Consider the following 26,559-nt stretch of genomic DNA (forward strand, 5'->3'; position numbering starts at 1 on the left):
CCAATGGGAAGGGGAGGGCTAGAAACAAAGAAAGAAGGTCACCCTGTAAGAATGACTCCCATGCCAGTCCCCAGTACACAGCCCACCAGGCCTTGACCTAACCTTGATCACTCTGCGGTTGCCTGGGATGGAAACTCTTCCAGGGCTTCCCTCTTTGAGGAGCCTGCAGAAATCAAGGCAGAGTTTCTTCCCCAGACCAGGATAGTGGCAGTAGAGAATGCTTTCCAGCAAGTCAGGGTGGTGAAGAATAAGATTAGACCTGAGTCCTAGGAGATAAAAGTTAGTGGATTACTTATTTGGGACCTTAGGTGTCTCAACCCTCCCCTCCTCCGAAGTTGCTTTGCTTGGCTGTAGCTCAAAGAAGACAAAGATCTGTGTAATTCTGTATGATTGGGGAGTAACCCCGAGTCTATGATGTGAAATACTTGAAGTTCATTTGTAGTGTTTTACAATTCAAGGTTAAATGGCCCACTGAAAACTGTTTCTACTTGGAGACATAAAAATGTATGTGGAGTCTTAAGAGCCAGACTTTCACATAGAGCAGCTGTGGTACCCAGGGTCCCTGAACCTTGTCATCGCTTAGGCATGAGGCCCCCAGTGTGGATACATGCTTTGGTGTTCTTTTGTGTGTGTGTTTTGGTCAGAGCCAAAAGGCTGTAGGCATTGGGAACTCAGACTGCTCTGTACAAACTGGCTGTGAATTGTTGCTCCGTAGCCTTGAGCAACGAACTGGGGTGGAACAAAAAGCCAATGCAACCCTCTCTTTAACCCTTCAGTGGAACACTAAACTCAATTAGTGGGTAGAGGAAAAGATACAAAAACATCTCTTCTAGCCCCACAAAGTGCCTATTACTTAGCATGCTGAATGCCCAGGCATATATTTCTTTTCTTTTCTTTTTTAAATTTTTTAAAATTTTTATTAGCATTTTCCATGATTATAAAAAAATATCCCATGGTAATCCCCCCCCCACACTTTCCCCTTTGAAAATCATATTACCTCCCCTATTTTATTTTCAATATCAGGAAAGTAATACATATTTGTTGCAGTGTAAGATAAAGCTGAGAATGGTGACACATGCTTGTTATCCCAGCACTGGGGAGGTGAGGGCAGGAAGATCAGGAGTTCAAGGGCATCTTTGGCTATAGCAGATTTGAGGCCAGCGTGGGCTGAAAAAAAATTAAACTTTAAGAAAACAAACAAAATGAGAAAAAGTGTCACCAGAGCCACTCTTCTTGCCTGATTGATTGGCAGGTGCAGAGGCAGTTTGGGTCCATGCTGAGAGGGCTAAGCCAGCTGAGGACAAGCCTGGAATCCCCAGAGCTTCAGAGAGCTGGCCTCTGGAAAAATGCTCAGCTGCACAGTCACTTTCTCCAGTTCTGGGACAGTTGTGCCACAGTGCCATCCACCGCAGAGGCTCAACTGCAGGGAGAGTTTTCCTGGGGATTTCACAGTGTGCTTTTCTATTTAAAAAAAATTAGAAAAGTGACATATGCTCTTCGCAAAGTAAATAGTTACCAAGGAAACACTAACTGTAACTGCTTTTACAGTCCTCTCACTATCCCTTAGGGCCTGGTCCCAGGATCCTCCAGGTGTCCAGTTTTCAGATGGCCAAGGCACTTTTTAATGCTTTTGAAAATCATTTTATTTACTACAGAGAGAGAGGGAGAGAGAGTGAAAGAGAGAGAAAGAGAGAGAGAGAGAGAGAGAGAGAGAGGGAGAGAGAGAGAGGGAGCGGGAGCAGGAGAGGGAGCGCACGGCTGCAACAGGGCCTGTAGCCACTGTAAATGAACTCCTCATGTATGTGCCACCAGGTAGAGTCTGACTTTACGTGGGTACTGGGGAATCGAACCTGGCTCCTTTGTCTTTTCTGGCAAGTGCCTCAACCACTAAGCCATCTTTCCAGCTCCCCAAGTCCCTTTGTATTTTTAAATTTATGTATGAGAGAGAGAGAGATAAAGGCAGATAGAATGGGTGCACCAGGGCCTCCAGCCACTGCAAACGAATTCCAGACACATGTGCCATCTTGTGCATCTGGCTTATGTGGGTGCTGGGAAATCAAACCTGGGTCCTTAGGCTTCACAGGCAAGTCCTTAACCACTAATCCTCCAGCCCCCCAAATCCTTTTTTTTTTTTTTTTTTTTTTTTGCAGGGTTTGAGGTAGGGTCTCAGGGTCTCACTGTAGTTGAGGCTGACCTGGAATTCACTATGTAGTCTCAGGATGGCTTTGAACCCGTGGTGATCCTCCTACTTCTGCTCCCGAGTGCTGGGATTAAAGGCATATGTTACCACTCTTGGTTTACATATCCCCCTTAAAAAAGGCATAGTCAGGCATAAAAAGTGGTGCAAGTATCTGGCATTCTGTTTACAATTGCAAGAAATTCTGGTACCCATACACACGTGCAAATCAATAGATAAATATTAAAAAATGGAATAGTATTTATTTATAAGCTGGGCATCCTAGTATGTGCTTTTAATCCCAACACTCAGGCAGATCACTGTGAGTTGCAGTCCAACCTGGGACTACAGAGTGAGTTCCAAGTCAGTCTGGGCTAGAGTGAGACCTTACCTTGAAGACAACAAAAGGCATAGTATTTGTGTGTAGCTAATGCACATTCTCCTGTTTGCTTGAAGTCATCTCTGTATAGCTTATGATGCTTTGTAATGTAAATAGCTGTTACACTAGAAAAAATAATGACAAGGGAAAAGTATGTACATGTTTAGTACTGACATAATTATTTATTTATTTTTTGTTTTTTGAGGTAGGGTCTCACTCAAGCTCAGGCTGACCTGGAATTCACTATGTAGTCTTAGGGTCACCTTGAACTCATGGTGATCCTTCTACCTCAGCCTCCCAAGGGCTGAGATTAAATATTAATCTATTCTTCTACTTACATATATACAATACCATCCTATTAAGTACCCATCTCCCTTCCTTTCTCTTCCTTTTATATTTCTTTTCTAGCTTACTGGTCTTTGCTATTGAGTTTTCTTCCTACTCACACAGAAGTCCAGTCAAATGTAGCTAGGATCCACATATGAGAGAGAACATGTGATGTTTGGCCTTCTGGGCCTGGATTACCTCACTTAGTATAATCCTTTCCAGATCCATTCATTTTCCTGCAAATCTCATAACTTAATTTTTTTTTTTTTAATTTTGTTTTGTTTATTTTTATTTATTTATTTGAGAGTTACAGACAGACAAAGAGGCAGAGAGAAAGAGAATGGGTGTGCCAGGGCTTCCAGCCACTGCAGACAAATTCCAGATGCGTTCACTCCCTTGTGCATCTGGCTAACGTGGGTCCTGGGGAATCGAGCCTCGAACCGGGGTCCTTAGGCTTTGCAGGCAAGTGCTTAACCGCTAAGCCATCTCTCCAGCCCAACTTCATTTTTCTTTACCGCTGAGTAGAACTCCATTATACCAATGTGTCATATCTTCATTATCCACTCATCAGTTGAGGGACATGTAGGCTGGTTCAATTTCTGAGCTATTGTGAATTGAGGCACAGTGAACATGGTTTAGCAAGTATCTCTAAGGTAGTGAGATGAGTCCTTAGGATATATGTGTAGGAGGGCTATAGCTGGGTCATATGGTAGATCAATTTTTAGCTGTCTTAGGAACCTCCACACTGATTTCCACAATGGCTGGACCAGATTGCATTCCCACCAACAGTGTAGAAGGGTTCCTCTTTTTCCACATCCTCGCCAGCATTTATGGTCATTTTTTTTTTTTTTTTTTGGTTTTGTGAGGTAGGGTCTGGCTCCAGCCCAGGCTGACCTGGAATTCACTAAGCAGTCTCAGGGTGGCCTCGAACTCACGGCAATCCTCCTACTTCTGCCTCCCGAGTGCTGGGATTAAAGGCGTGTGCCACCACGGCCAGCAATAAATATCTTTTTTTTTAAATTTTTTTTTTTTTTTTTTTATTTGAGAGAGACAGACACAGAGAGAAAGACAGATAGAGGGGGAGAGAGAATGGGCGTGCCAGGGCTTCCAGCCTCTGCAAACGAACTCCAGACGCGTGTGCCCCCTTGTGCATCTGGCTAACATGGGACCTGGGGAACCGAGCCTCGAACCGGGGTCCTTAGGCTTCACAGGCAAGCGCTTAACCGCTAAGCCATCTCTCCAGCCCGTATGGCCATTTGTTTTCATGATGGTAGCCAATCTGACAGGAGTGAGATGGAATCTCTATGTAGTTTTAATCTGCATTTCCCTGATGACTAGGGATGTAGAACATTTTTGTAGATGCCATCCATATTTCTTCTTTTGAGAACTCTATTTAGTTCCATAGCCCATTTTTTTAATTGGCTTGTTTGCTTTCTTATTATTTAATTTTTTGAGTTCTTGGTATATGCTAGATTTTACTCCTCTATCAGATATATAGCTGGCAAAGATTTTTCCATTCTGTAGGTTGCCTCTTTGCTTTATTCACAGTGTCCTTTGCCACACAAAATATTCGTAATTTCATAAGGTCCCAGTAGTTAATCTGAAGTAGATTAATTGTTAGATTTGATTGATTAAAGGCACACTCCAGCAGGAGGACATTATAATCCTGAGCATATAGGCACCTAACATGGGAGCTCCCAACTTCATCAAACAAATGCTATTAGAGCTAAGGTCACAGATAACACCAAACACAGTGGTAGTGGGTGACTTCAACACCCCACTTTCATCAATTGACAGGTCATCCTAGCAAAAAATAAACAGAGGCATCTGGATTAAATGAGGTCATAGAAGAAATGGACCTAACAGATATGTACAGGACATTTAATCCAAATGCTGCGGATTACACATCCTTTTCAGCAGCACTTGGAACATTTTCTAAAATAGACCATATATTAGGACACAAAGCAAATCTTAACAAACAGGAAAATTGAAACAATTCCTTGCATTCTATCTGACCAGTGGAATCAAACTATAAATCAATAGCAAGAAAAGCTATAGAGCATACACAGAATCATGGGAACTAAACAATACACTACTAAATGATGAATGGGTCAATGAAGAATCAACAAGGAAATCAAAAAATTCAGAGTCAAATAATTCTGAGAACACAAGATACCAAAACCTTTGGGACACAATGAAGGCAGTCCTAAGAGGGAAGTTTATAGCTTTAAGTGCCTATATTAAGAAATTAGAAAGGTCTCAAGTAAATGACCTAATGCTTCACCTTAAAGCCTTGGAAAAAGGAGAATAAGGCAAACTGAAAAGGAGTAGACAGGAAGATAAAATAAAGATTAGGGCAGAAATTAGTGAAATAGATATCAAAAAACAATCCAAAGAATCAATGAAACAAAGAGTTGGTTCTTTGAAAGGATAAACAAGATGGATAAACCCTTAGCAAATCTGACCAAAAGAGAGAAGAGACACAAATTAATAAAATTAGAGATGAAAAATGCAGTATCACAACAGATAACAGAGAAATTCAAAATATCATAGGGACAAACTATAAAACATATGCTCAACTAAGTATGAAAATCTGTAAGAAATGGGTGAGTTCCTTAATTTATATGACCTACCTAAATTAAATCCAGATGAGATTAATCATTTAAATAGACCTATAACAAATATAGAGATCCAAGCAGTTATCAAAAACTCCCAACTAAAAAAAATCCAGGCCCATATGGATTCACTGGTGAATTTTACCAGACCTTCAGAGAAGAACTAACAACATTGCTTCTTAAGTTTTTCCATAAAATAGAAAAAGAAGGAATTCTACCAGAGTCCTTCTACGAAGCCAGCATCACTCTGATATGAAAACCAGGCAAAGATAGAACAAAAACATAGATGCAAAAATTCTCAACAAAATATTAGCAAATAGAATACAAGAATGTATTAGAAAGATCATTCACCCTGATCAACTAGGCTTTATCCCAGAGATGCAGGGATGGTTCAACATATGCAAATTGATAAATGTAATACATTATATAAATGGATTGAAGGAGAAAAATCACATGATCATCTCATTAGATGCAGAGAAATCATTTGACAAATCCAACATCCCTTCATGATAACTGTCCTACAGAGACTGGGAATAGAAGGAACATATCTCAATATAATAAAGGCTATTTATGACCAACCTATGGCCAATATATTAGTAAATGGGGAAAAATTGGAAGCTTTTCCACTAAAATCAGGAATAAGACAAAGGTGTCCAGTCTCCCCACATTTATTTAATATAGTACTACTAGGAGTCGTAGGCATTGCAATAAGGCAAGAGGTACACATAAAAGGGATACAGATTGGAAAGGAAGAGATCCAGTTATCATTATTTGTAGATTACATGATTCTACATAAAGGACCCTAAAGACTCTACCAGCAAACTGTTACAGCTGATAAATAGCTATATCCATGTAAGCAGGATACAAATTAAATACACAGAACTCAGTAGCATTCCTATATGTTAACAAAGACAGAGGATGAAATCAGAATCACTCCCATTCACAATTGCATCAAAGAAAATAAAAGTACCTTGGAATAAACCTATCCAAGGAAGTAAGGGATCTCTACAATGAAAACTTTAAAACATTCAAGTGAGAAATTACAGAAGAAACTACAAAATGGAAGTACAGAAGAATCTATTGTGAAAATGGCAATCTTACCAAAAGCAATCTACACATTTAATGCAGTCCCCATCAAAATTCCAATGGTATTCTTCACGGAAATAGAAAAAATGCAATCCAAAAATTCATTTGGAATTAAAAGGAATCTCAAATATCTAAAACAATACTGAGCAACAAAAAATAAGATTGGTGGTATCACCATACCTGATTTTAACCTATATAGTACAGAGCCATAGTAACAAAAACAGCATGGTACTGGCACAAAAGCTGACATGTAGATCATAATAGAGGACCCAGATGTAAGTCAGGGTAGCTATAGCCACCTGATCATCGGTAAAAGTGCCAAAGATACTCATTGGAGAAAAGACAGCTTCTTTAGCAAATGGTGCTGGGAAAACTGGATATGTATCTTTAGAAGGATGAAAATGGAATTCTCTTTCTCCATGCACAAGAATTAAGTCCAAATGGATTAAAGACCTTAACATCAGACCTGAAACTCTGAAACTGCTAGAGGAAAAAGAAGGTAACCCTTCAACATATTAGTCTTGGCAAAGACTTCCTGAATATAACCCTAGTGGCTTAGACAATAAAACCACAGATTAATCACTGAGACCTCTTGAAAATTTTTAAAAAATATTTTTATTTATTCTTTTATTTGACAGAGAAATTGGGGGGGGAGGGCGGGGAGAGGATAAGAATAAGAGTGGGTGCACCAGGGTCTCCAGCCACTGCATCCTGCTAATGTGGATCCTGGGGAATTGAACATGGGTCCTTTGGTTTTGCAGGCAAAAGCCTGAAGCACTAAGCTGTCCCTCCAGCTCTATGACACAATTTTTTAAAAGTATTTTGTGTCCAAAGTTGGCTGAGTCGTAGCTGTTGGATCTATGGATTTGAAGGGCCAGCTGCACACATAGTCATGTGTAGTTGCACAAATGGAATGTGAACTGTGCTATTCAGACTTGTGTGGATCTTTTATTCAACCCAGCGATCTACTGTGAGCATTCTACCGTGTTACATTAAGTGCCTGCTTGTTATTTTTAATTTATTTTTTGTCTTCTCCAGTAGCTGTGCGGTATTCCAGAGAACAGACACTGGTTTAATCATTTCAAAGGCGGGTATAGATGTTAAGCCTTTCTGGCAGTCGTGTTAAAAGAGAAGCAGCATCAGTCAGATCAGTGAGGGAGATGTCTCAATGGGTAAGAACACTTGTGCACAGACAGGAGAACCTGAGTTTGATCTCCCAGCACCCACATAAAATGCCAGGTGTGGCCACTCATGGCTGTAACTCCAGTGCTGAAGGGGCAACGGGAGACAGAACTGCTGAGGCTGCCTGGCCAGCCAGTCTTAATGAAAAAGGAAAGCTCCAGGTACAGAGAAATCTCAAGGAGAAAATGCAGAAGAGATTGGCAATTGACGTTCTTATTTGACCTCCACCTCTGCACGCATGCATGTACATACAGCATGCACACACATGTACCTACTGGTAGGAGAATTGATCCCAAGTTTATAAGCCACATATCATTAGGCTGTAGAGATTGGAAGCATGAGTTAATAACCGATTGGAAGTCCTGAGTGCCTTGCGGTAAGCAGTCACAGGGACCAGACATCAGTGCCCAGTAGAGGACTACCTGGGGAAGCTGCTAGGACCTTCCTCTCCAAGGCTGCCTTCCCATTTCAGGCTGCCTGCTTCCTTCATGTCCAGCCACCTCTAGCTGAGGCATTGGAGACCCAGGTTAGAGTGGTTGGCTGTAAGCAGCCTAGAAGTAGGGGGCGGCCTTTCTGTTGCTGAGACCTGCGCAGTTCCCACAAAGAGGCTGGGGAGCATGGGCAGCCAGGCTGAGCACAGCTACCTTTGGGTTGTGGGCTCTGTCCTGAGGTCTTGTTGGGACAGCGGCCTGCGCTGCAGCTTTGAGATTCTGTTGTAACAGAGCATCAGAAAAGTGATGCCTGACTTCCTAAAAGTGTCAGCCACGGTCTACATGGCCGTGTTCCTGTGGGGTGAAGAGCCTGCAGCTGCTGGGAGGGAAAGGTTTAAGGTTAAGTGTAATTCTGGAACATCCTTTCTGAAACTTGTGCGTAATTATTGTGGACTTCAATGTGGGTTCATTTCTCTCTGTTCTCTCTCGGGTGTGTGTGTGCTGCATGCTGTCAATATGGTTGGGCTTGGCAGCTGCCTTGTTAGAAGTGAGCTGATGGTTGGGGCCCACAGTTCCTGGCAGTGCTAGTGGAAAGAGTGTTGTCTTTACATTGAGGCATACTGGGGTGAAACTGGAGTTTTTTCAGCCACTCGATATGGCTATAGGTAAGCGAAGCTCTCTGAGCCCCAGTCTTCTTGTCTATAAAACAAAACAGTGCTTTTGACCCCAGGATTATAGTGACCAGTCACAATAGACAGGTCACAGTGGGTGCCAGTAAGACTCATTTCCTTTTGTTTCTTCTAAACTCATCCTTTGTTTCCCTGGTTTCTCTCTAGTCACTGAAGGCTGCCCTGTTTATCCACTCTCCCCACTCTCCTCAGTCACCAGTCTTGGTAGCTGGGCCAGGGAAACATGTGCAGAGGTATTTGTGTGGTTTTGGGTACCACCTGCTCTTGAAGGTTCCTCTGCCCAGGGTTGGCTTCTGCTGCTTTCTGGGCTTGAACCCCCTGGCTTCTTGATTTACCCGGTTGATATACTTGGGACTCTGCTGTGACAGTTCTCTGGTTCTCAAAGTATTTTGTAGACCTAGTGATCTCCCTTACCTGGTGTATGGAGCTGACAGACTTGAAGTATTTGTGAAGCTAGAGGCAGTCTGGCTGTGGATTCCCACCCCAAAGTTTTTAATGAGTGTTCATTCCCACCAGATTTTTGCACAATTCCCATAAAGCACCTTTGTTCCATACCTTCTTGCAGTTGACCACGTCCCAGGTCAAGGAGGATGGTGTCCCGTTTCTGGTAGACCTGCTCCTGCTCTAGGGGCTTTTGTGGGGGGCATGTAGAACCACCAGCATTTGACTACAGAATATATCTGAGGAAAACCATCTGCCATTCTAAAGTTTATGTAATTTTAACTGACTATGGGTACCTAATTGCAAAAGTTCTATTAACCACCATTTTTTTCAGGTTACCTTCCATGCGCCAGGCCCTGTGCTAAACAAGAGTTATGTGGGAGATGGGAGGTTGGAATACTTGGCTCAGAGAGGGATGGATGGTCCCACATTAAAGGAAGAGTGGGGGTACACTGCGCCTCCTGCAATCAAAGAAAACATCTCACACCGCTTCCTCTCCCTTTTTTTTCCTCCCTCCCTTCCTTTCTTTTTTAAGACAGAGACTTGCTACACAGCTCAGACTGACATGGAATTCACTGTGTGGCCCAGGCTGAACTCAGTCCTTCCTACTTCAGTCTCCCAATTCCGAGGTTACAGATGAACTGTACCTCACTTCTTTTAAAATATTTATTTATTTATATATTTTTTGGTTTACCAAGGTAGGGTCTCACTCTACCCAGGCTGACCTGGAGCTTACTGTCTAGTCCCAGGCTGGTCTCAAATTCATGGTGATCCTCCTCTCTCTGCCTCCTGAGTGGTGGGATTAAAGGCATGTGCCTCCAAGCCTGGCTCTGGCTCTGTTTATTTATTTATTTGAGAGGGAGGGTTGCCACTGCAACCAAACTCCAGACATATGCATCACTTTATGCATCTGGCTCTATGTGGTCGCTAGAGAATGTAACTGTAGCCATCAGGTTTTGTAAGCAAGTACCTCTAGCTGCTGAGCCATCTCTCCATTTCTGATCCTTGCTGGAATGTTGGCTTTCCATCTCAGAAGAGCCTTCTTCAAATATTGCCTAAAAGTGAAGTCTTTTGAGGCCAGCCTGGGCTATAGCTTGAACAAAGAACAAAAAGGAGGTCTGGTAGGGCTTACCTAACATCTTCCGGTACACCAGGATAGTTCTGCCTCTTCCTACTCGCAGCTGAGAAATTCCCAGGGAGGCTGCTCTTTGGTCTGGTCTCTCATACCCAGCCAGCTTGAGCAAAGCAAGGCTTGCTGCTTGATGTGTATATTGGTGGGAGTGGAGAAGAGCAGGGCTACTGAAACACGAGGTGTCCCCTCAGGAAGTGTGGCTCCTTGTTCTTCCTAGCAGCCAAGTCAAGGCTTAGATTCGTTCCCATCATGTGTCAGTGGCTGCACCAGGACTGGAGTCTGGCCTGTGATGGAACCCATGGCCTTAATGCCTATGACATTGTCTCTGCCAGGTGAGAGGCACTGAGCTGGGGCTGTGGGCTAGAAAAGAACTATGTGAGCTTCTAGGACTTGAGTGGAAAACAGGTGCACTGAAGTTTAAAGGAGCAGGTGGTAAAAAATTGTGTGGGTAGTATGGGCACGTGACTGAGAGTTCAGGAAATGGAAAGCTCAGGGTGGGTGTGGGGCGAAGGTCTAATGAGCTGGGAGGGGACAGGGAAGTATGGTCCAGGGGTAAGCTGTAGGGCTTAGAGGTACTGCTCTGACTTTCACCAAGGTGCCCTTTTGAGCCTCTTTCTCAGGGGCTGGGTCTAGATTTGGGTTGGCTTAGCCCCTGCTTCATGACACGCTCTTGCATGTGACTTGCTTTTATCTGTTTCTTGTAATGTTAAATGTCAATGCAACTTGATCAGTTTGCTTGAATGTTTTTCCACTTTAGCAGAGATGTGCTGAATGGATTTTTATTTTGATTTTTGTTTCAGCATCTATGTCATGGGCATGGTCCTGGAGTGGATTAAGAACAACGGTGGGGCAGCAGCCATGGAGAAGCTTAGCACCATCAAATCTCAGATGATTTATGACATTATTGATGAGTCTCAAGGATTCTACGTGTAAGTCAGAAGGTTTTCTCTCACTGCGCTTACCTCTTGGGAACTGGAAACTGCATACTGTGAAACTTACATTTCTCTAGGACACTGGCATACTGGTGAGCTTGCGTGGCCCTGTGCCCCGTCAGCTGAAGGTGGAGGTTAGGGTAAATTCTTTCCTCTTGTACCTATTCTAGAAGTCCTAGTCTACACTCCAAGGATGGTGACCTGGGGAAGAATATGTTGCTGTCTGAGATAGACCCCTTTACTTTCCCCCATGTGTCTCTAGGCAAAACACTTGCAGGAAGCTATCAGCCCTATCTAAGGTCTGCGGTTGGATTCCATTAATGTATAAATCTCATTCCTGACTTTCTCCTTTAAGAAAATTAAGGGCCTCACTTATTCCAAACAGAAGTTCCCATCCTGGGCCTGCAGTCTAAAGGGATTGGCCTTAGTTACGTATTTACGTGGCAACAGGATGGATAAAACTATAGACCATGGGCTGGACATCTGTGGGGCTACAGGATGTGCATGGATCTTGCATGCGTTTCCTAGGGCTGCCAGAACCAAAGCTCCCATAAAATTTTAAAAACAACAGAAATTCTCACCAGTGTTGAAGCAGAAGTTCAAAATGAGGGGTGTTATCAGCCTTCACTTTCTTGTCTCTTGCAGCTTGGGAGGAAGGGTCCTGGCTTATGCGGTATTATTCCGCTCTGTGTCACTCTGTATGAGGGCTCTTCCTTTTCTTGCTTTTGCTTTTCTTTCTTATTGATAATTTCCACACATATACATAATGTATTTTTTTTTTTTATTTTTCAAGGTAGGGTCTCACTCTAGCTCAGGTGACCTGGAATTCACTGTGTAGTCTCAGGGTGTCCTTGAACTCATGGTGATCCTCCTACCTCTCCCTCCTGAGTGCTGGGACTAAAGGCATGTGCCACCATGCCTGTCTACATAATGTATTTTGATCATAATTTCCCCATTACTCTCTTTTGGACTTCTTCCCCCATCCCTTTTCCATTGAACCCCTTCTTCCATTCAATCCCTCTGGGTTTGTGTGTGTGTGTGTGTGTTTCATGTTTTTTTGAGGTAGGGTCTTGAACTAGTTCAGGCTGACCGGGAATTCACTGTGTCATCACAGGGTGGCCTTGAACTCATAGTGATCCTTCTACCTCTGCCTCTTGAGTGCTGGGATTAAAGGTGTGTACCACCAAGCCTGGCTTTCTCTATTAAAAAAATTTTTTTTTTAAATTATTTGTGAGGGGGGCAGACAGAAAGGGAGAGAGATAATGTATGTGTGCTGGAGTAGATAGAGTATGGGTGTGCTGCCAAGTCTTTCTTGCTGCTGCAGATGAACTCCAGATGCATGAGCCACTGTGTGCATCTGGCTTTATGTGAGTACTAGGGAATTGAACCTGGTCCATGCAGCTTTGCAATCAAGTTCCTTTAAGTAATGAGTCATCTCTTCAGCCCTTTTTAGGTTATTATATTCTTTTTGCCAACTCTTCCTCTTGGAGCGTGTGCTGAACACCTGTTTGGTGCTGTGCATTCTATAGTCACTTAGCACACTGATGAGGTTTTGTTTTGTTTTTGATTTTTCCAGGTAGGGTTTCACTCTAGTTCAGGCTGACCTGAATTCACTGTGTAGTCTCAGTGTGGCCTCGAACTCAACAGTGATCCTCCTACCTCTGCCTCCCAAGTGATGAGATTAAAGGTGTGTGCCACCATGCCTGGCTTCTGCCATCTTTTCTTTCTTTCTAATAAGGCAAGTCAACTTACCCCCAGGATATTCTAAAATGAATTTTTTCCTCCTTCCTTCCTTCCTTTCTTCCTCTTTCTTCCTCCCTCCCTCCCTTTCTCTCTCTCTCTCTCTCTTGAAACATAGTCTTGCTCTAGCCCATACTGACCTGGAACTCACTGTCGAGCCCAGGCCAACCTCAGGCTCACTATGATCCTCTTACCTTATCCTTCCCAGTGCTGGAATTACAGTTGTGAGCCACCATGTCTGGCTGTTCTTTGCTCTTTCACTCAAGGCAGTGTAGCCCATGCTGACCTGAAACTTACTGTGTAGTCCCAGGCTGGCCTTGAACTCATGATGATCCTCACAGCTCAGCCTCCTGCGTGCTGGAATTAAATGATCTATGTAATCTAGGATGGCCTTGTGATCTTTCTGTTTTCACTTTCCCACGTACTGGGATTGCAGACATGTGTTGCCATGCCCAGCTGTCCAGGATGGACTTGTCTGAAGATCATTATCATAATTATGTCTGCAAAGACCATTATTTCAATAGAATGGACTCATGAATTCTGGAGGTTGGGGTATGGGCATGTGTCTACCAATTCTCCTCAATAGGCTTCTTCTCGTAATGCCAGATGAGAGGCACCCAGTGCAGTGAGTGCCTGGCACATTTGATTGTCCCTTTTCCTCAGGGTGGCAGCAGGTTTACACAGGCCTCATGTAACATTTAATTGTACATACATACTTAAGCATTTATACTTTTTGTTTGTAATAGAAATGCCTACCTTCCAGTAATTTCCACTTCGAGTATATGACAGGCCACATGGAATAGAAAGAAATAGTGCTGAAATCTTAATTCAGAATTGTCGTGTTTAAGCCAAGACTTGCTAAACCCCTGTGGGTTAGGGGTGGGGGTGTACTCTTTGTATAGCTAGGATAGAGAAACATGCTTGCTATCACCCTCCCCCTAAAATACCTGTGCCTTCTCATGAGAGCTCCTCCAGCCACAAGCCCTGAGGCTCTGGGCTTGGCTGCATACCTTGCCCAGCTTATGCCACCCAGGGGAAGGGATGTATGCTGCTTGCTTACACCTGCTCTGCGGTTCTGCACAATGAGGCAAATAGAACCTGGAGGCCTAAGGTTTGGGGGAGCTTCCACCCTAGATACTGATGTATGACAAGCCTGGGAAACCGAACTAGTGTTCACTGAGCTTTTTTTTTTTTTTTTTTTTTTGGGGGGGGGGTTCAAGGTAGGGTCTTGCTATAGCCAAGGCTGACCTAGAGCTCACTCTATAGTTTCAGTCTGTCCTTGAACTCACAGCGATCCTCCTACTTCTGCCTCCCAAGTGCTGGGAGTAAAAGTGTGTGCCACCACGTCTGGCTTTCAGTGAGCTGTTTTAATATGTGCAGCTAGCAGTAGGTGGTCCAGGGAGTTCCATAGGCAAGGACTAAAGAACAATGTAACCCTTGATCAAGGTAATGCTGTTTCGTTGGCCAGGTGGATGTAAGTAGAAGCAGATAGAAGAGAGGTCAGGAGTACTTTTGGGGACTTGTAAGAAGGCAAGGATAGCCCCAACGAATACAGCTGTGTGTTTGGAGAACAGGTAATGGACTGCCTGGTGAGGATGGTGTGTCAGAATAGAAGGGAAAGTTGTTGGAAAGGCACGATGGTAAGTTTAATGCATTTGTTTATTCATCTGTTACCTCCACCCATCTACACACACGTTTACTCAGCTGCCTCCTCATCCATTTCTCCAGCCCCGTCCACCCACCTGTCCTCTGTCTAGCCAGCCAGTAGGTGACTCCTGAGCACACTGAGCTAGTTCTGCTCTAGCTCCTGAGAAGAATAACTCATTTTCTGTGGCTTCCTAAATGCTCAGCGTTGTAGAGTTAGTGCAAGCATTCAGTGGCTCTTGTGGAAGGGAGAGTAACTTTTCTATTAACATTGGCTCCGTGTTTCTCAGGAGGTAAATAGGCATAAAACCAGAATGAATTGTTATATCTGTAGGGAAAATAAAATCTAGAGAATTAAGGTAAGAAGAAGTCGGTTGGGAATCTCCTAAACTTTTTTTTTTGTCCCCAGTGTCTTTTAAATTAAATACCCAACCCAGGCAAAGCTGCTGATGCTGGTGGGTCACCTGAGAATCCGATCACAGTTACACCACTCCTCACTCACTCTCAAATAGCCCTGACCCAGGACTTGGTCCTTTTCAGAATAAGCCCCGTCTGGGAATTCCTAGCCTTGTGAAGGTGCCTGAAAACATGAAACGTGTTCTAAGGCTCTCACATAGGCTCCTTTGAATTCACTATATAGCCAAGGATGACTTTGAACTTCTGATCCTCCTACCTCTGTCTCCTAAGTTCTGGGGTTACAGGTGTGTCCATGCCTGGTTTATGTAATGCTTACTAGCATGTTACCTTGGACAAATGATCGGACTGCTCTACACCTCAGTTTCTTCATATGTTCAGTGGTTGTAATCCTGGTACATGCTTCTGTGACAGACATAAAGACCAAATGGGAATACACATGTATATATAGTATAGTTGGTAAGAGCTTTTGAGCTAAGTTTGTAGAAAGCTCTAAAACAGTTGAGTTTTGTTTGTTTTATCACTTGCTTGCATCTAGATGGTCTTTAAACATGTTTTTCAGATGTCCAGTGGAGCGCCAGAATAGAAGCAAGATGAATATCCCATTCCGCATTGGCAATGCCAAAGGAGATGAAGCTTTAGAAAAGCGATTTCTGGATAAAGCACTGGAACTCAATATGATCTCCTTGAAAGGACACAGGTGAGCACACCTTTGCTTCCCATTCTTGTCAGAATGAAGCAAACTTGCTGGGGACACCAGTTGCCATGTTTATAGAACTGCTAGCACAGCCTCTGGCTAGTCCTGGAGCCCCATCTTCCATTCTGTTGGAACCTCTCCCCTGTTCTGCTCTTATGGCACCATGCCTGCCATACTGCCTCCGTCAGGCCCAGCGCCGCTCTGCCCCAGTGTTAGGACATAACTGTGGTTCCAGGTGAACATCACATGGCATTCTATTTCATATAATTTTTATTTTAAAAAATATTTTTATTTATTTGCAAGGAGAGAAGAGAGAGAAGAGAGACAAGGAGAGAGGGTACACCAGGGCCTCCAGCCACTGCAAACGAACTCCAGATGTATACACCACTTTGTGGATCTGGCTTTATGTGCGTACTGGGAAATTGAACCCAGGTCATGGGGGTTTGAATGCAAGTACCATGAGCACTGAAACATCTCTCCAGCCCAGCATTCGATTTAGGAAAATGCCCTCACACACAGGAGCAGCAGCAGCAAGATGCCTGTGTTCTTGGCACTGTTGCACAGGCTTATGGGTAGCATGGGTCTCCTGGCACCCACTTTTTTACCTTATATATTTTTATATATATTTTGAAAGTTTTTAATTTTTTTTTTTTGAGGTAGGGTCTCACTCTGGCCCAGGCTGACCTGGAATTCACTATGTAGTCTCAGGGTGGCAATCCTCCTACCTCTGCCTCCTGAGTGCTGGGGGTGCACCACCATGCCTAGCTATTTTCTTTTGGTATATGTGTATACTTTTACACACATGCATGCATATTCAGTATATGCACTTGGATAGGCAAATGTGTACCTTTTGCACATGCATGTGGTGGCACGAAGAAGACATCAGGTGCACTCTCTCTCTCTTCCACCTGATTTCCCTGAGACAGCGTCTGCTGAACCCAGAGCTTGCCATTTGTCAGTTAGACGTCTGAGCAGCCAGCCACAGTGGTCCTCCTATCTCTGTCCCCACTGTGCTGGCATTACAGGTATGGGCAGCCGTGCCCCTCTCTTTTCATGGATGCCAGAGATCAAAAAACTCAGGTCATCATGTTTGCATAGCAAGGACACTTACCTGCTGAGACATGTCCCAGCCTTAAGTTTTTTTTTTCTTTATCAAAGGTAAATAGGTTGGATATGATCAAAGCACATCGTTTGCATACATGGAAATATAACATGTAATATATGACTTTTGAGCTGGGCATAGTGGTGCATGCCTTTAACCCCAGCACTTTGGAGGTAGAGGTAGGAGGATCACTATGAGTCTGAGGCCACCCTGAGACTACATAGTGAATTCCAGGTCAGCCTGGTCTACAGCAAGACCCTACCTCCAAAAAAAAAAAAAAAAAAAAAAAAACTTCTGGGGACTGGAGAAATGGCTCAGTGGCTAAAGGTACTGGATTGCAAAGCCTTTTGGCCCAGGTTTGATTCCCCAGTACCTACCTAAGCCAAATGCACAAGGTGGCGTATGTGTTTGGACATACTTTGCAATAGCGGAGGCCCTGGCTCATTCTCTCTCTATCTGCCTTTTTGTCTTTTTTTTTTTTTAAATTTATGTATTTATTTATTTGCTTTTTCTTAATTTTTATTAGCATTTTCCATGATTATAAAAAAATCCCATGTTAATTCCCTCCTTCCCCCCTTTTTGTCTTTTTCTCTCTCTCTCTCAAATAAATAAATAAAAATATTTAAAAATAAATCAACCAGTGTTTATTTTTTATTTCTATCATGTATTTTTTTTTTACTTTCTTTTTTTAAATTTTTTATTTATTTGCAAGTAGAGAGCAAGAGATAAAAGAGAGACAGAGAGAATGGGCATGCCAGGGTCTGTAGCCACTGCAAATGAACTCTGGACACCTGTGCCCTTTGTCCATCTGGCTTACATGGTCCTGGGGAATTGAATGTGGATCCTTTGGCTTTTCAGGCAAACACCTTAACTACTAAGCCATTTCTGCAGCCCTTAAATTTAATTTTTATTGACAACCTCTATAATTACAGGCAATAAACCATGGTAATTCCATCCCTCACCTCCCTTTCCCCTTTGCAGCTCCATTCTCCATCATACCCCTTCCCCCTCTCAATCAGTCTCTCTTTTATTTTGATGTCATCTTCTTTTCTTTCTATTATGATGGTCTTGTGTAGATAGTGTCAGGCTCTGTGATGTCATGAATATCCAGGCCATTTTGTATCTGAGAAGTGTGTTATAAGGAGTCATACCATTCCTTTGGTTCTTGAATTCTTTCTGCCACTTCTGCAATGGACCCTGAGCCTTGGAAGTTGTGATAGAGATGTTTCAGTGCTGAGCATTCCTCTATCACTTCTTCTCAGCACCATGGCGCCTTCCGACTCATTCCAAGGTCACTGCCATCTGAAAAGTGAGAGTAGCATTAATACATAGATATGAATATTAAGAGAAGTGCTTACCTGGGCAGTTTGGTGAGCATAGTATATACATTTAGCCAGACACCAGCAGACCTTACATCACTGGTGCTCATGACTACCTCTGTCATAGGTTTTCATATCAGGCATGTATTCCTTCCCATTGAGTGGTCTTCCACCCTAATTAGAGAATGGTTGGTTTCCCTCATAACAGATGCCACTATTGTACCTTTTGGCTCATTTGGCCTGGCTACTGATTTATTTGTGCCATTTTTTCTTGTTTTGTAGTTCTTCCAGTTTTATCTTTGCTCTTTTGTATTAGCTAGTATTCAAGTGTGGTTTATTTTTTCTAGGTTTCTTATGTGTGTGCTTTTCTTTCTGTTCAGCATGGAGGACCCTTCCAAGCAATTTCTGTAGAGCTGGTTTGGTCTTCATATAGTCTATTAGCCTGCTTTTGTTATGGGATGTCCTTATTTCTCTGTCTACTTAGATGTATAACTTTGCAGGATAAAGTAATCTTGGTTGACAGTTGTTATCTTTCAGAACTTGGAATACATCATCCCAAACCCTTCTGGATTTTAAAGTTTGTTTTGAGTAATCTGCTGTTATACCTTTGGGCTTGCCTTTGTATGTGACTTGATTTTTCTAACTGCTTCAATATATATATTATAATATATAAATATATATATATTCAATATATATATTATATATATATTTTATTGCTTAACTTTTTTATTTACAGCTCACATTTTTTTTCTTTTTTTTTTTTTCTTTTCACAATTTTTATTAACATTTTCCATGATTATAAAAAATATCCCATGGTAATACCCTCCCACCCCCCCTCAATATATTTTCTTTGGATTGTATGTTTTGTAGTTTAATTATACTATGACTGTGAGAGGTTCTTTCCTGATTTTTTCTGTTTGGCATTCTATAAGGCTTCCTGTATGTATAGTGGCATCACTTTCCCTACTTGGGGGAAGCTTTCTTCTATGATTTTGTTGAAAGTCCCTGTTATACCTTTGGAATGAATTTCTTCTACTATGCCCCGAATTCTTATGTTTGATCTCTTCATAGTGTCCTGAATGTCTTGGAATTCCCATTCATGCCTTCCTATTAGTTTGTCTTTCTCTTTGTTAGACTGTATTATATCTTCCAGCTTTTCTTCTAGTTTGGATATTTTTTCCTCTCCTTGATCCATTCTACTGGTAAGACTTTCTACAGAGTTCTCTATTTGACTTACTTAGTTTTTCATTTCTTGTATTTCTTTTTTTAAATAATATTTATTTGAGAGAGAGAAAGAGGTAGAGAGAGAAGGAGAGAATGGGTGTGCCAGCGCCTCCAGCTACTGCAAATGAACTCCATATGTGTGCACTACCTTGTGCATCTGGCTTACGTGGGTCCTGGAGAATCAAACCAGGATCCTTTGGTTTTGCAGGCAAACATTTTAACTACTAAGCCATCTCTCCAGCCCCCATTTCTTATATTTCTGATTGGTATGTTTTCATTATTTCTGTTTTCTTACTCATCTTTTGTATTGGCCTCCTTATTTCATTAAGTTGGTTTCCTGTGTTCTCTCTCCTTAAGGAGTTTCTTTTTTCCTGTGATTTTATTGAGCATAGATATCATTTCATCTAAAGCCATCTCACTGGAGGACATTTCTGATGGATTTATAATTTTTAGTGGGATTGTATTATCTTGATTTTTTTTTTGTTTCTTGTATTATAATGTAGAGTATTTTGCATCTTGAATTAATTTGATGCTTATGTTTTCTGATTACTTGCAGCATTCTTAGCCATGTAAATCCGACTTTATATGTCTTCGGTGTAGGAGTTTAAGTGCCAAGTGTAGCTTTTACAGTCCAAGAGAAACAGCAGAAGTGACCCTAGGTGTCGAGCTTGCCCACTGTTCAAGTATTGTAGTAGACTGGGTAAAGCAAATTCTAAAATTTAACTGACCAATATACATATTCAATCAAAAGCAGCACAGAGTATTTATATAAGTGTGGGGATTAAATTAAACAGGATTAAATTAAACAGATAATCTAATAAAGCTAAAGTCCTTATGGGTATGTGTTGCCCCACACCCTTAATCCTTTCAAGGAGAAGGTTGAGATCTCTAGTCTGAAATGGGTTCCAAGTCAGCCTGGGGCCAGTCAGTCTGTGACCCCAATAATGAGAGAAGAAAAGATAAAAGCTGTAAAAATCAAAGGCAATAATAGTCAACACCAACACTATTTGTGAATAGCAAAGGCAACCAAATGTAATACATTACTTTTCCAGACATAGAAAGAGAGATTAGCACTTCCAGTGCAGGCCTATGTATCTGGCTTTGTATAAGTAGCCTTGTTACCTTTTGGGATGGCCTCCAATCTCACCCATGCTGTGTATCCACCTTGTTCTCTCTTGGTGCCGGGTTGATGGGGTTGAATGAATTTTTCGGATGTTCCTGACTCTTAAGGTTGGGGATGGAGACTTTGCATTGCGCCTGGCATTGTACTGGAGCTGCTCAGCTTGGTCTCGTTTGTGTTCTTCAGCAGCTGCTCTCCTTTAGGTTTCTTGATATTGCAAGGAGGCTGATATGAGTTGAAAATCCCCTCCCCTTGTTTCTGCTGCCTGCAGCTGTGTGCCGCCAGGCAGTCAGGCTCATGGATTGGGGCTGCTGGCTCCTCGGCAGGATTCTGGCTGTTTTCCTCCTTTCTGGAAGACCTTGGCCTCTCCTGCTTCTCTGCTGTGGTTGATAATAACTTACACACCTTCACTTTTCAGTGGAAGATTGTATTTTGCTATGTTTAATATTTATTTGAGAAAGAGAAGCCTATAGAAAGAATGGGTGTGCCTATAGAAAAAATGGGCTTCCAGCCACTGCAAACAAAAATCTTGTGCCACGTTGTGCATCTGGCCCACGTGGGAATTGAACCTAGGTCCTTTGGCTTTGCAGGCAAGTACCGTAACCACTAAGCCATCACTCCAGCTCAATAAGAGTATTTAAAAGAATGTGACTTCAGAATGAATCCAAATGTGAGCATGATGAGCCTTCACGTCATAAGTGAGGCTTTCCTAAGGACTGAGACAAGGTAGCTTGGCGTGCTACCTGTGGGGGTGGTTTTTAGATGGGAAGTTGAACGCCCTGATGTCAGGTGCTGCAATTGTTAGGTAATTATTGAGGGTTTGTGATGGGCTATATTGGATGCATTTTAATTTTTTCTTTTTTCTTCTGTGGGGTAGAGGTTGAACTTTGGGCCTTGCACATGGTAGGTAAGTTCTCTAATAGTGAGCTCCTCCTCAGCCCAGTTTTTTTTCATCTTAATGGTTATGTTTTGTTAATTCTAGGTCAGTGGGAGGCATCCGTGCTTCTCTGTACAATGCTGTCACAACTGAAGATGTTGAGAGACTGGCTGCCTTCATGAAAAATTTCTTGGAGATGCATCAGTTATGAATATGTCCTAACTAATGATCCTCTGCCCTTGAACAACGATGTTTAGAGAAACTTGGGAATGGTTACAAAAACTTAACAGACACAATATCTTTTGCAAATATGTGCTTGTTTTAGATTCTTTTTCAAAGAATAACAGCAAAGCATTCAGAGCTCTGCAAAGCTAATGGGGCTACCAGCTAAAGGCTACCTTAATTTTTACTTGAACTGGAAGCATTTTTTAGTCTTCCCATTGCTTTTCTAATAAATTCAACCAATTTTGCCTTTTTCTGCTACATTTTCTAATAGATCTCAGTACTTGCCTCATTTAATTCTGACAGTTCCAGTTATTTACTCCTGGAGCTACGTGAACGTGCCGCACTGGGCTAGCGTGCTGGGTCTAGACAGCTAAGGGCCTCCTGGGTTCTACAGCTGTTGAAGGTTAATAGTGACCCTTGTGAGCATTTTGGAGTTCTGGGCAAAAGGGTAATAACTGTGGATCACTTTATACTGTTGTGTTTTTTTTTAAGACTTTTTTTTTTTTTTTTTTTTAAAGACTTACTCATAAAGAGGCACAAGTGACATACTATAGAAATGTTTGTATAGCACGGTCTATTTTTAACACCATACGGTTTATATGTGTGTGCATTTATATTTCTAATAAAACAGTTCTATAGAGGTCTTTAAGCCATTTATAAAAAGGCTCTAGAAGTTCTGTAATTCACTTTCTTTCGACAGGTAGAAGAAATGGTTGGTTTGTTTTTTGTTTTTCAGTCATACTGTTACACACACACAAACACACAAATCTGTTAAGCTCCTTCGTCCCATGTTCACATGACTTTGTATATCTTGGCCAGAGCAATGCTGTCAGTTCCAGATCTTTGTTGGTCTTTTCACCCATTGTTCATCTGTTGTCAGTATTTTCTGTTGAATATGTGAAGAACATTAAAGTCCCATAACATTTAAACCCTTGTTTGAATTCTTTTACATGCCTTTTAAAATATATTTATTTATTTGAGAGAGAGAAAGAGGAAGAGAGACAGAGAGAATGGACACACCAGGGCCTCCAGCCACTGCAAACCAACTCCAGATGCATGTTCTACCTTGTGCATCTGGCTTAAATGGGACCTGGAGAGTCGAACCAGGATCCCTTGGCTTTGCTGGCAAGTGCCTTAATAGCTAAGCCATCTCTCCATCCCATTACATGCCTTTCAGACAAATGTTTCTTTTAAACTTTATGATGGTAGGACTGGAGTCTAAAAAACCAGCATGGGACAAGGAAAATTTAGCTCAAGTACAGTTGTAAGTATTAGTTTTTGTGCAACTTTTTTTTAAAAATAAATTTCAGTGTGGTTGCTTGCCATTTAATTTTGGAATAGATAAAACTGAACAAAACTCACAAGCATTAAGTTCTGTCAACTTTGTCCCTGTTAACCCAGAAAACAAGACAGCAGAACAGTTTTGAACTCTTACTATTTTATTTCATTTAGAATTTTTAATTTTTTTCTTTATTTTTCTTTACTTTTTTTTGAGAGCGACAGACAGAGAGAGAAAGAGGGAGGGAGAGAGATAGATAGAGGGCATGCTAGGGTTTCCAGCCACTACAAACGAACTCCAGGTGCATGCGCCCCCCCCTTGTGCATCTGGCTAACGTGGGTCCTGGGGAATTGAGCCTCAAACCGGGGTTCTTGGGCTTCACAGGTAAGTGCTTAACCACTAAGCCATCTCTCTAGCCTTTTATTTTATTTTTAAAAATATGTATTTATTTACTTGAAGGGGTGGGGTGGTAAGGTTGTGACAGGATTTCCCCCCACTCCATATGAACTCCCTAGACATATGTGCCACTGGTGCTTCTGGCTTTATGTGGGTACTTAGAAATTGAACCTGGGCCTTCAGGCTTCATAAGCAAATGCCTTTAACTGCCAAACCATCTCTCCAGCATTATTTATTTCCATAATTGTAGAAAATAACCCATGGTAATTCCCTTCCTTCCCCCCCCCCACTTCCTCCTTTGAAATTCCACTCTCCATCATATCCCCTCTCCCTTTCAATCAGTCTCTCTTTTATTTTGATGTCATGATCTTTCCTTCCAATTATGATGGTCTTGTGTAGGTAGTGTCAGGCACTGTGATTTCATGGATAGCCAGGCCTTTTTTTTTTTTTTTTTTGGTCTGGAGGAGCACATTATGAGGAGTCCTACCCTTCCTTTGGCTCTTACATTCTTTCTTCTACCTCTTCCACAACGGACCCTGTGTTGAGCACTCCTCTGTCACTTCTCAGCGCCATGAGTCATCCCAAGGTTACTGCCATCTGAAAAGAGAAACTTCTCTAACCAAAAGTAAGAGTAGCATTATGGTTATGAACATTAAGAGACGTGCTTACTGTGCAGTTTGGTGAGCATAGTAGATACATTTAGGCAGACATACAGCAACAGACATTACACGACTAGGGCTCATGATTACCCCTGTTTTAGGTTTTCAGTATCAGGGATGTATTACCTCCCATACAGGCCCAGGCCCAGAAAGTCAAATGTCACAAGTGCTTTCTCCTATATGGATCCTAGCTACAAATGATTGGACTTCTATGTGAGTAGGAATAATACTCAGTAGCAGAGGCCAGTAAATTAGAAAGGGGGGGGGACTTAATTAGGATGGTATTGTAAATATGTAAGTAGAAGAACAGATTTACTGGGGGTAGAAAGGCCTAAGTGAGGTCAGGGGAAGAGATCGAGTAAAGGAAAGGTGGAAGGAGGACTAATCAGAATCTAAGAGGATATAAGACTCCATAACTTATAAATAACTCATATGAAAACCTATTTTTTTTGAACAATGGAATACTCAGAAGCCATACATTACTAGAAGTCTTTCAGTGCCAGGGATGTGATACCTTCCATTGAGTTGTTGGCCAGGGAGATGCCTGACACACCCAAAACATTATAGGCCATTGCTGAGGCTCTTGGTTTCCCACCAGGAACAGATGGTAAGACCCTATTGCTCCACATACTTGGGCTGCATGGCCACTCAGAAATCCTGTGGGAGTTGAGCTGAAAACTTCAGTGTAGATCAGCTGACAGAAAGCTGGAAAAAGCTACGCTGCATGCAATTCAGTGGGACAGAGAGAAATCACCAGTGGAAGTACTCAACAGTAGACACTACAAGCCTTAAATCTGGCCAACCAGACCAAATGAGCCAACAGGTGCAATAGTGGCACATCTGTTAGCGGGGAAACCAACCACTTTCTTTTTTTTTTTTTTCCTGCATGCCTCTTGCTGTTGTAAATGAACACCAGTCAGGCTTCATGTGGGTGGTTGGGGAATTGCACCCAGTCCAGCAAGCTTTGCAGACAAGCAGACCCTTAACCGCTGTCTTTAAAAACAATTATTCTTCTGTCAGGCATGATGATGCACACCTTTAATCCCAGCACTTGAGAGGCAGAGGTAGGAGGATCTCTATGAGTTTGAGAATACCCCATAGTGAATTCCAGGACAGCCTGGGTTAGAGTGAGATTCTACCTCGAACCACCCTCCCCAAAATAATTACTTGTGTGTGTGTGTATACATACATACATACATACATACATATATATATACACACACACACACATATTTATGAACATATATATGTATGTATGTATACATGTTTGTGAGTGTGTGGAGGTCAGAGGACAACTTTTTAGGTCAGTCTTCTGCCTTTCTACTTTACTTGAGGCAGCATCTCTCTCTTGGTCTCACTCTGTTTTTGCTGTGTTCACCATGAGCTTCCAAGAAATTCTGTCTCTGCCTCCCATCTTACAGTCATGTTTAGATGACAGAAGCCTACCATGGCTTCTGGTTTTCTTTTTTTTCTAGGTAGGGTTTCACTCTAGTCCAGGCTGTTCTGAAATTTCACTATGTAGTCTCAGGGTAGTCTTGAACTCATGGTGATCCTTCTACCACTGCCTCCCAAGTTCTGCGATTAAAGGCATTTACCATCACATCTGGCTCACTTCTGGTTTTCTATGTGGGACCTGGAGATTGAACTGATATATTCCAGCTTGGGTGACGAATGCTTTACCCACTGAACCGTCTCAGCTCTTCCTGTTTCTTTTGAAACTTTTCTTTTTTAATTTGAAAGCAGAGAGAGAATAGACACACCAGGGCCTCTTGCCACTGCAAACAAACTCCAGACACATGTGCCACTTTGTGCATCTAGCTTTATGTGGATACTGGGTAATCAAATCTGGGCCAGCAGACTTTGCAAACAAGTGCCTTTAACCACTGAGCTATCTCCAAAGCCCCTCCTGAGGATGGATTTCTTTATGGATTTCTTGGGTCTTCTGGTCAGGATTCACTTTCCCAGGTTTTGTTCTCTATTTGTGCAAGGGTCGAGAAAAGTCTGCTGTGTATTGTGGAATGTTTGTGATTAAACATGTGTGTGCGTGTGTGTATAGGGTGCATGTACACATGGAGACCTGAAGTCTGTTATTTTGCATCTTATTTTTGAGACAGTGCCTCTCAGTGACTCTAGAGCTCACCAATTCTGCTAGACTTACAGGCAACAAGTCCCAGGGATCCTCCTGTTTCTGCCTCCGTAGCATTGAGATTACATATAAGTCATATGCACACTGATGCCAGACATGGTGATGCATTTTTAACATGGGTTCTAGGGATTGAACTCAGGTTCTCATGGTTGGATAGCAAGCACTTTACTTCCTCAGCCAAAGATAAACATTTTATCTCATCAAATATCCTCATTAGGGCTGGAGCAATGGCTTAGCAGTTAAGGTGCTTGCCTATGAAGCCTAAGGACCAGGTTCAATTCCCAGAACCCACAGCCAGATGCACATGGTGGCTCATGTATCTGGAGT

The 26,559-nt window shown here is 42.3% G+C and overlaps 1 protein-coding gene across 1 annotated transcript in view; it reads left to right on the forward strand.

Annotated features, from left to right (window-relative positions):
* The window catches only part of Psat1 (phosphoserine aminotransferase 1), a 40,678-nt gene extending 17,997 nt beyond the window's left edge, over positions 1–22,681 (forward strand). Inside the window, exons 7-9 of the mRNA XM_004653086.3 lie at positions 11,259–11,387; positions 15,751–15,888; positions 21,633–22,681. Coding sequence (XP_004653143.1) covers positions 11,259–11,387; positions 15,751–15,888; positions 21,633–21,738 — 373 coding nt within the window. The 3' untranslated portion in view covers positions 21,739–22,681. The remainder of the gene's footprint in view (positions 1–11,258; positions 11,388–15,750; positions 15,889–21,632) is intronic.
* The last annotated feature ends 3,878 nt before the right edge of the window (positions 22,682–26,559 follow it).

The sequence above is a fragment of the Jaculus jaculus genome, chromosome 1, assembly GCF_020740685.1.
Source record: "Jaculus jaculus isolate mJacJac1 chromosome 1, mJacJac1.mat.Y.cur, whole genome shotgun sequence".
In the NCBI taxonomy this organism is placed as follows: domain Eukaryota; kingdom Metazoa; phylum Chordata; class Mammalia; order Rodentia; family Dipodidae; genus Jaculus; species Jaculus jaculus.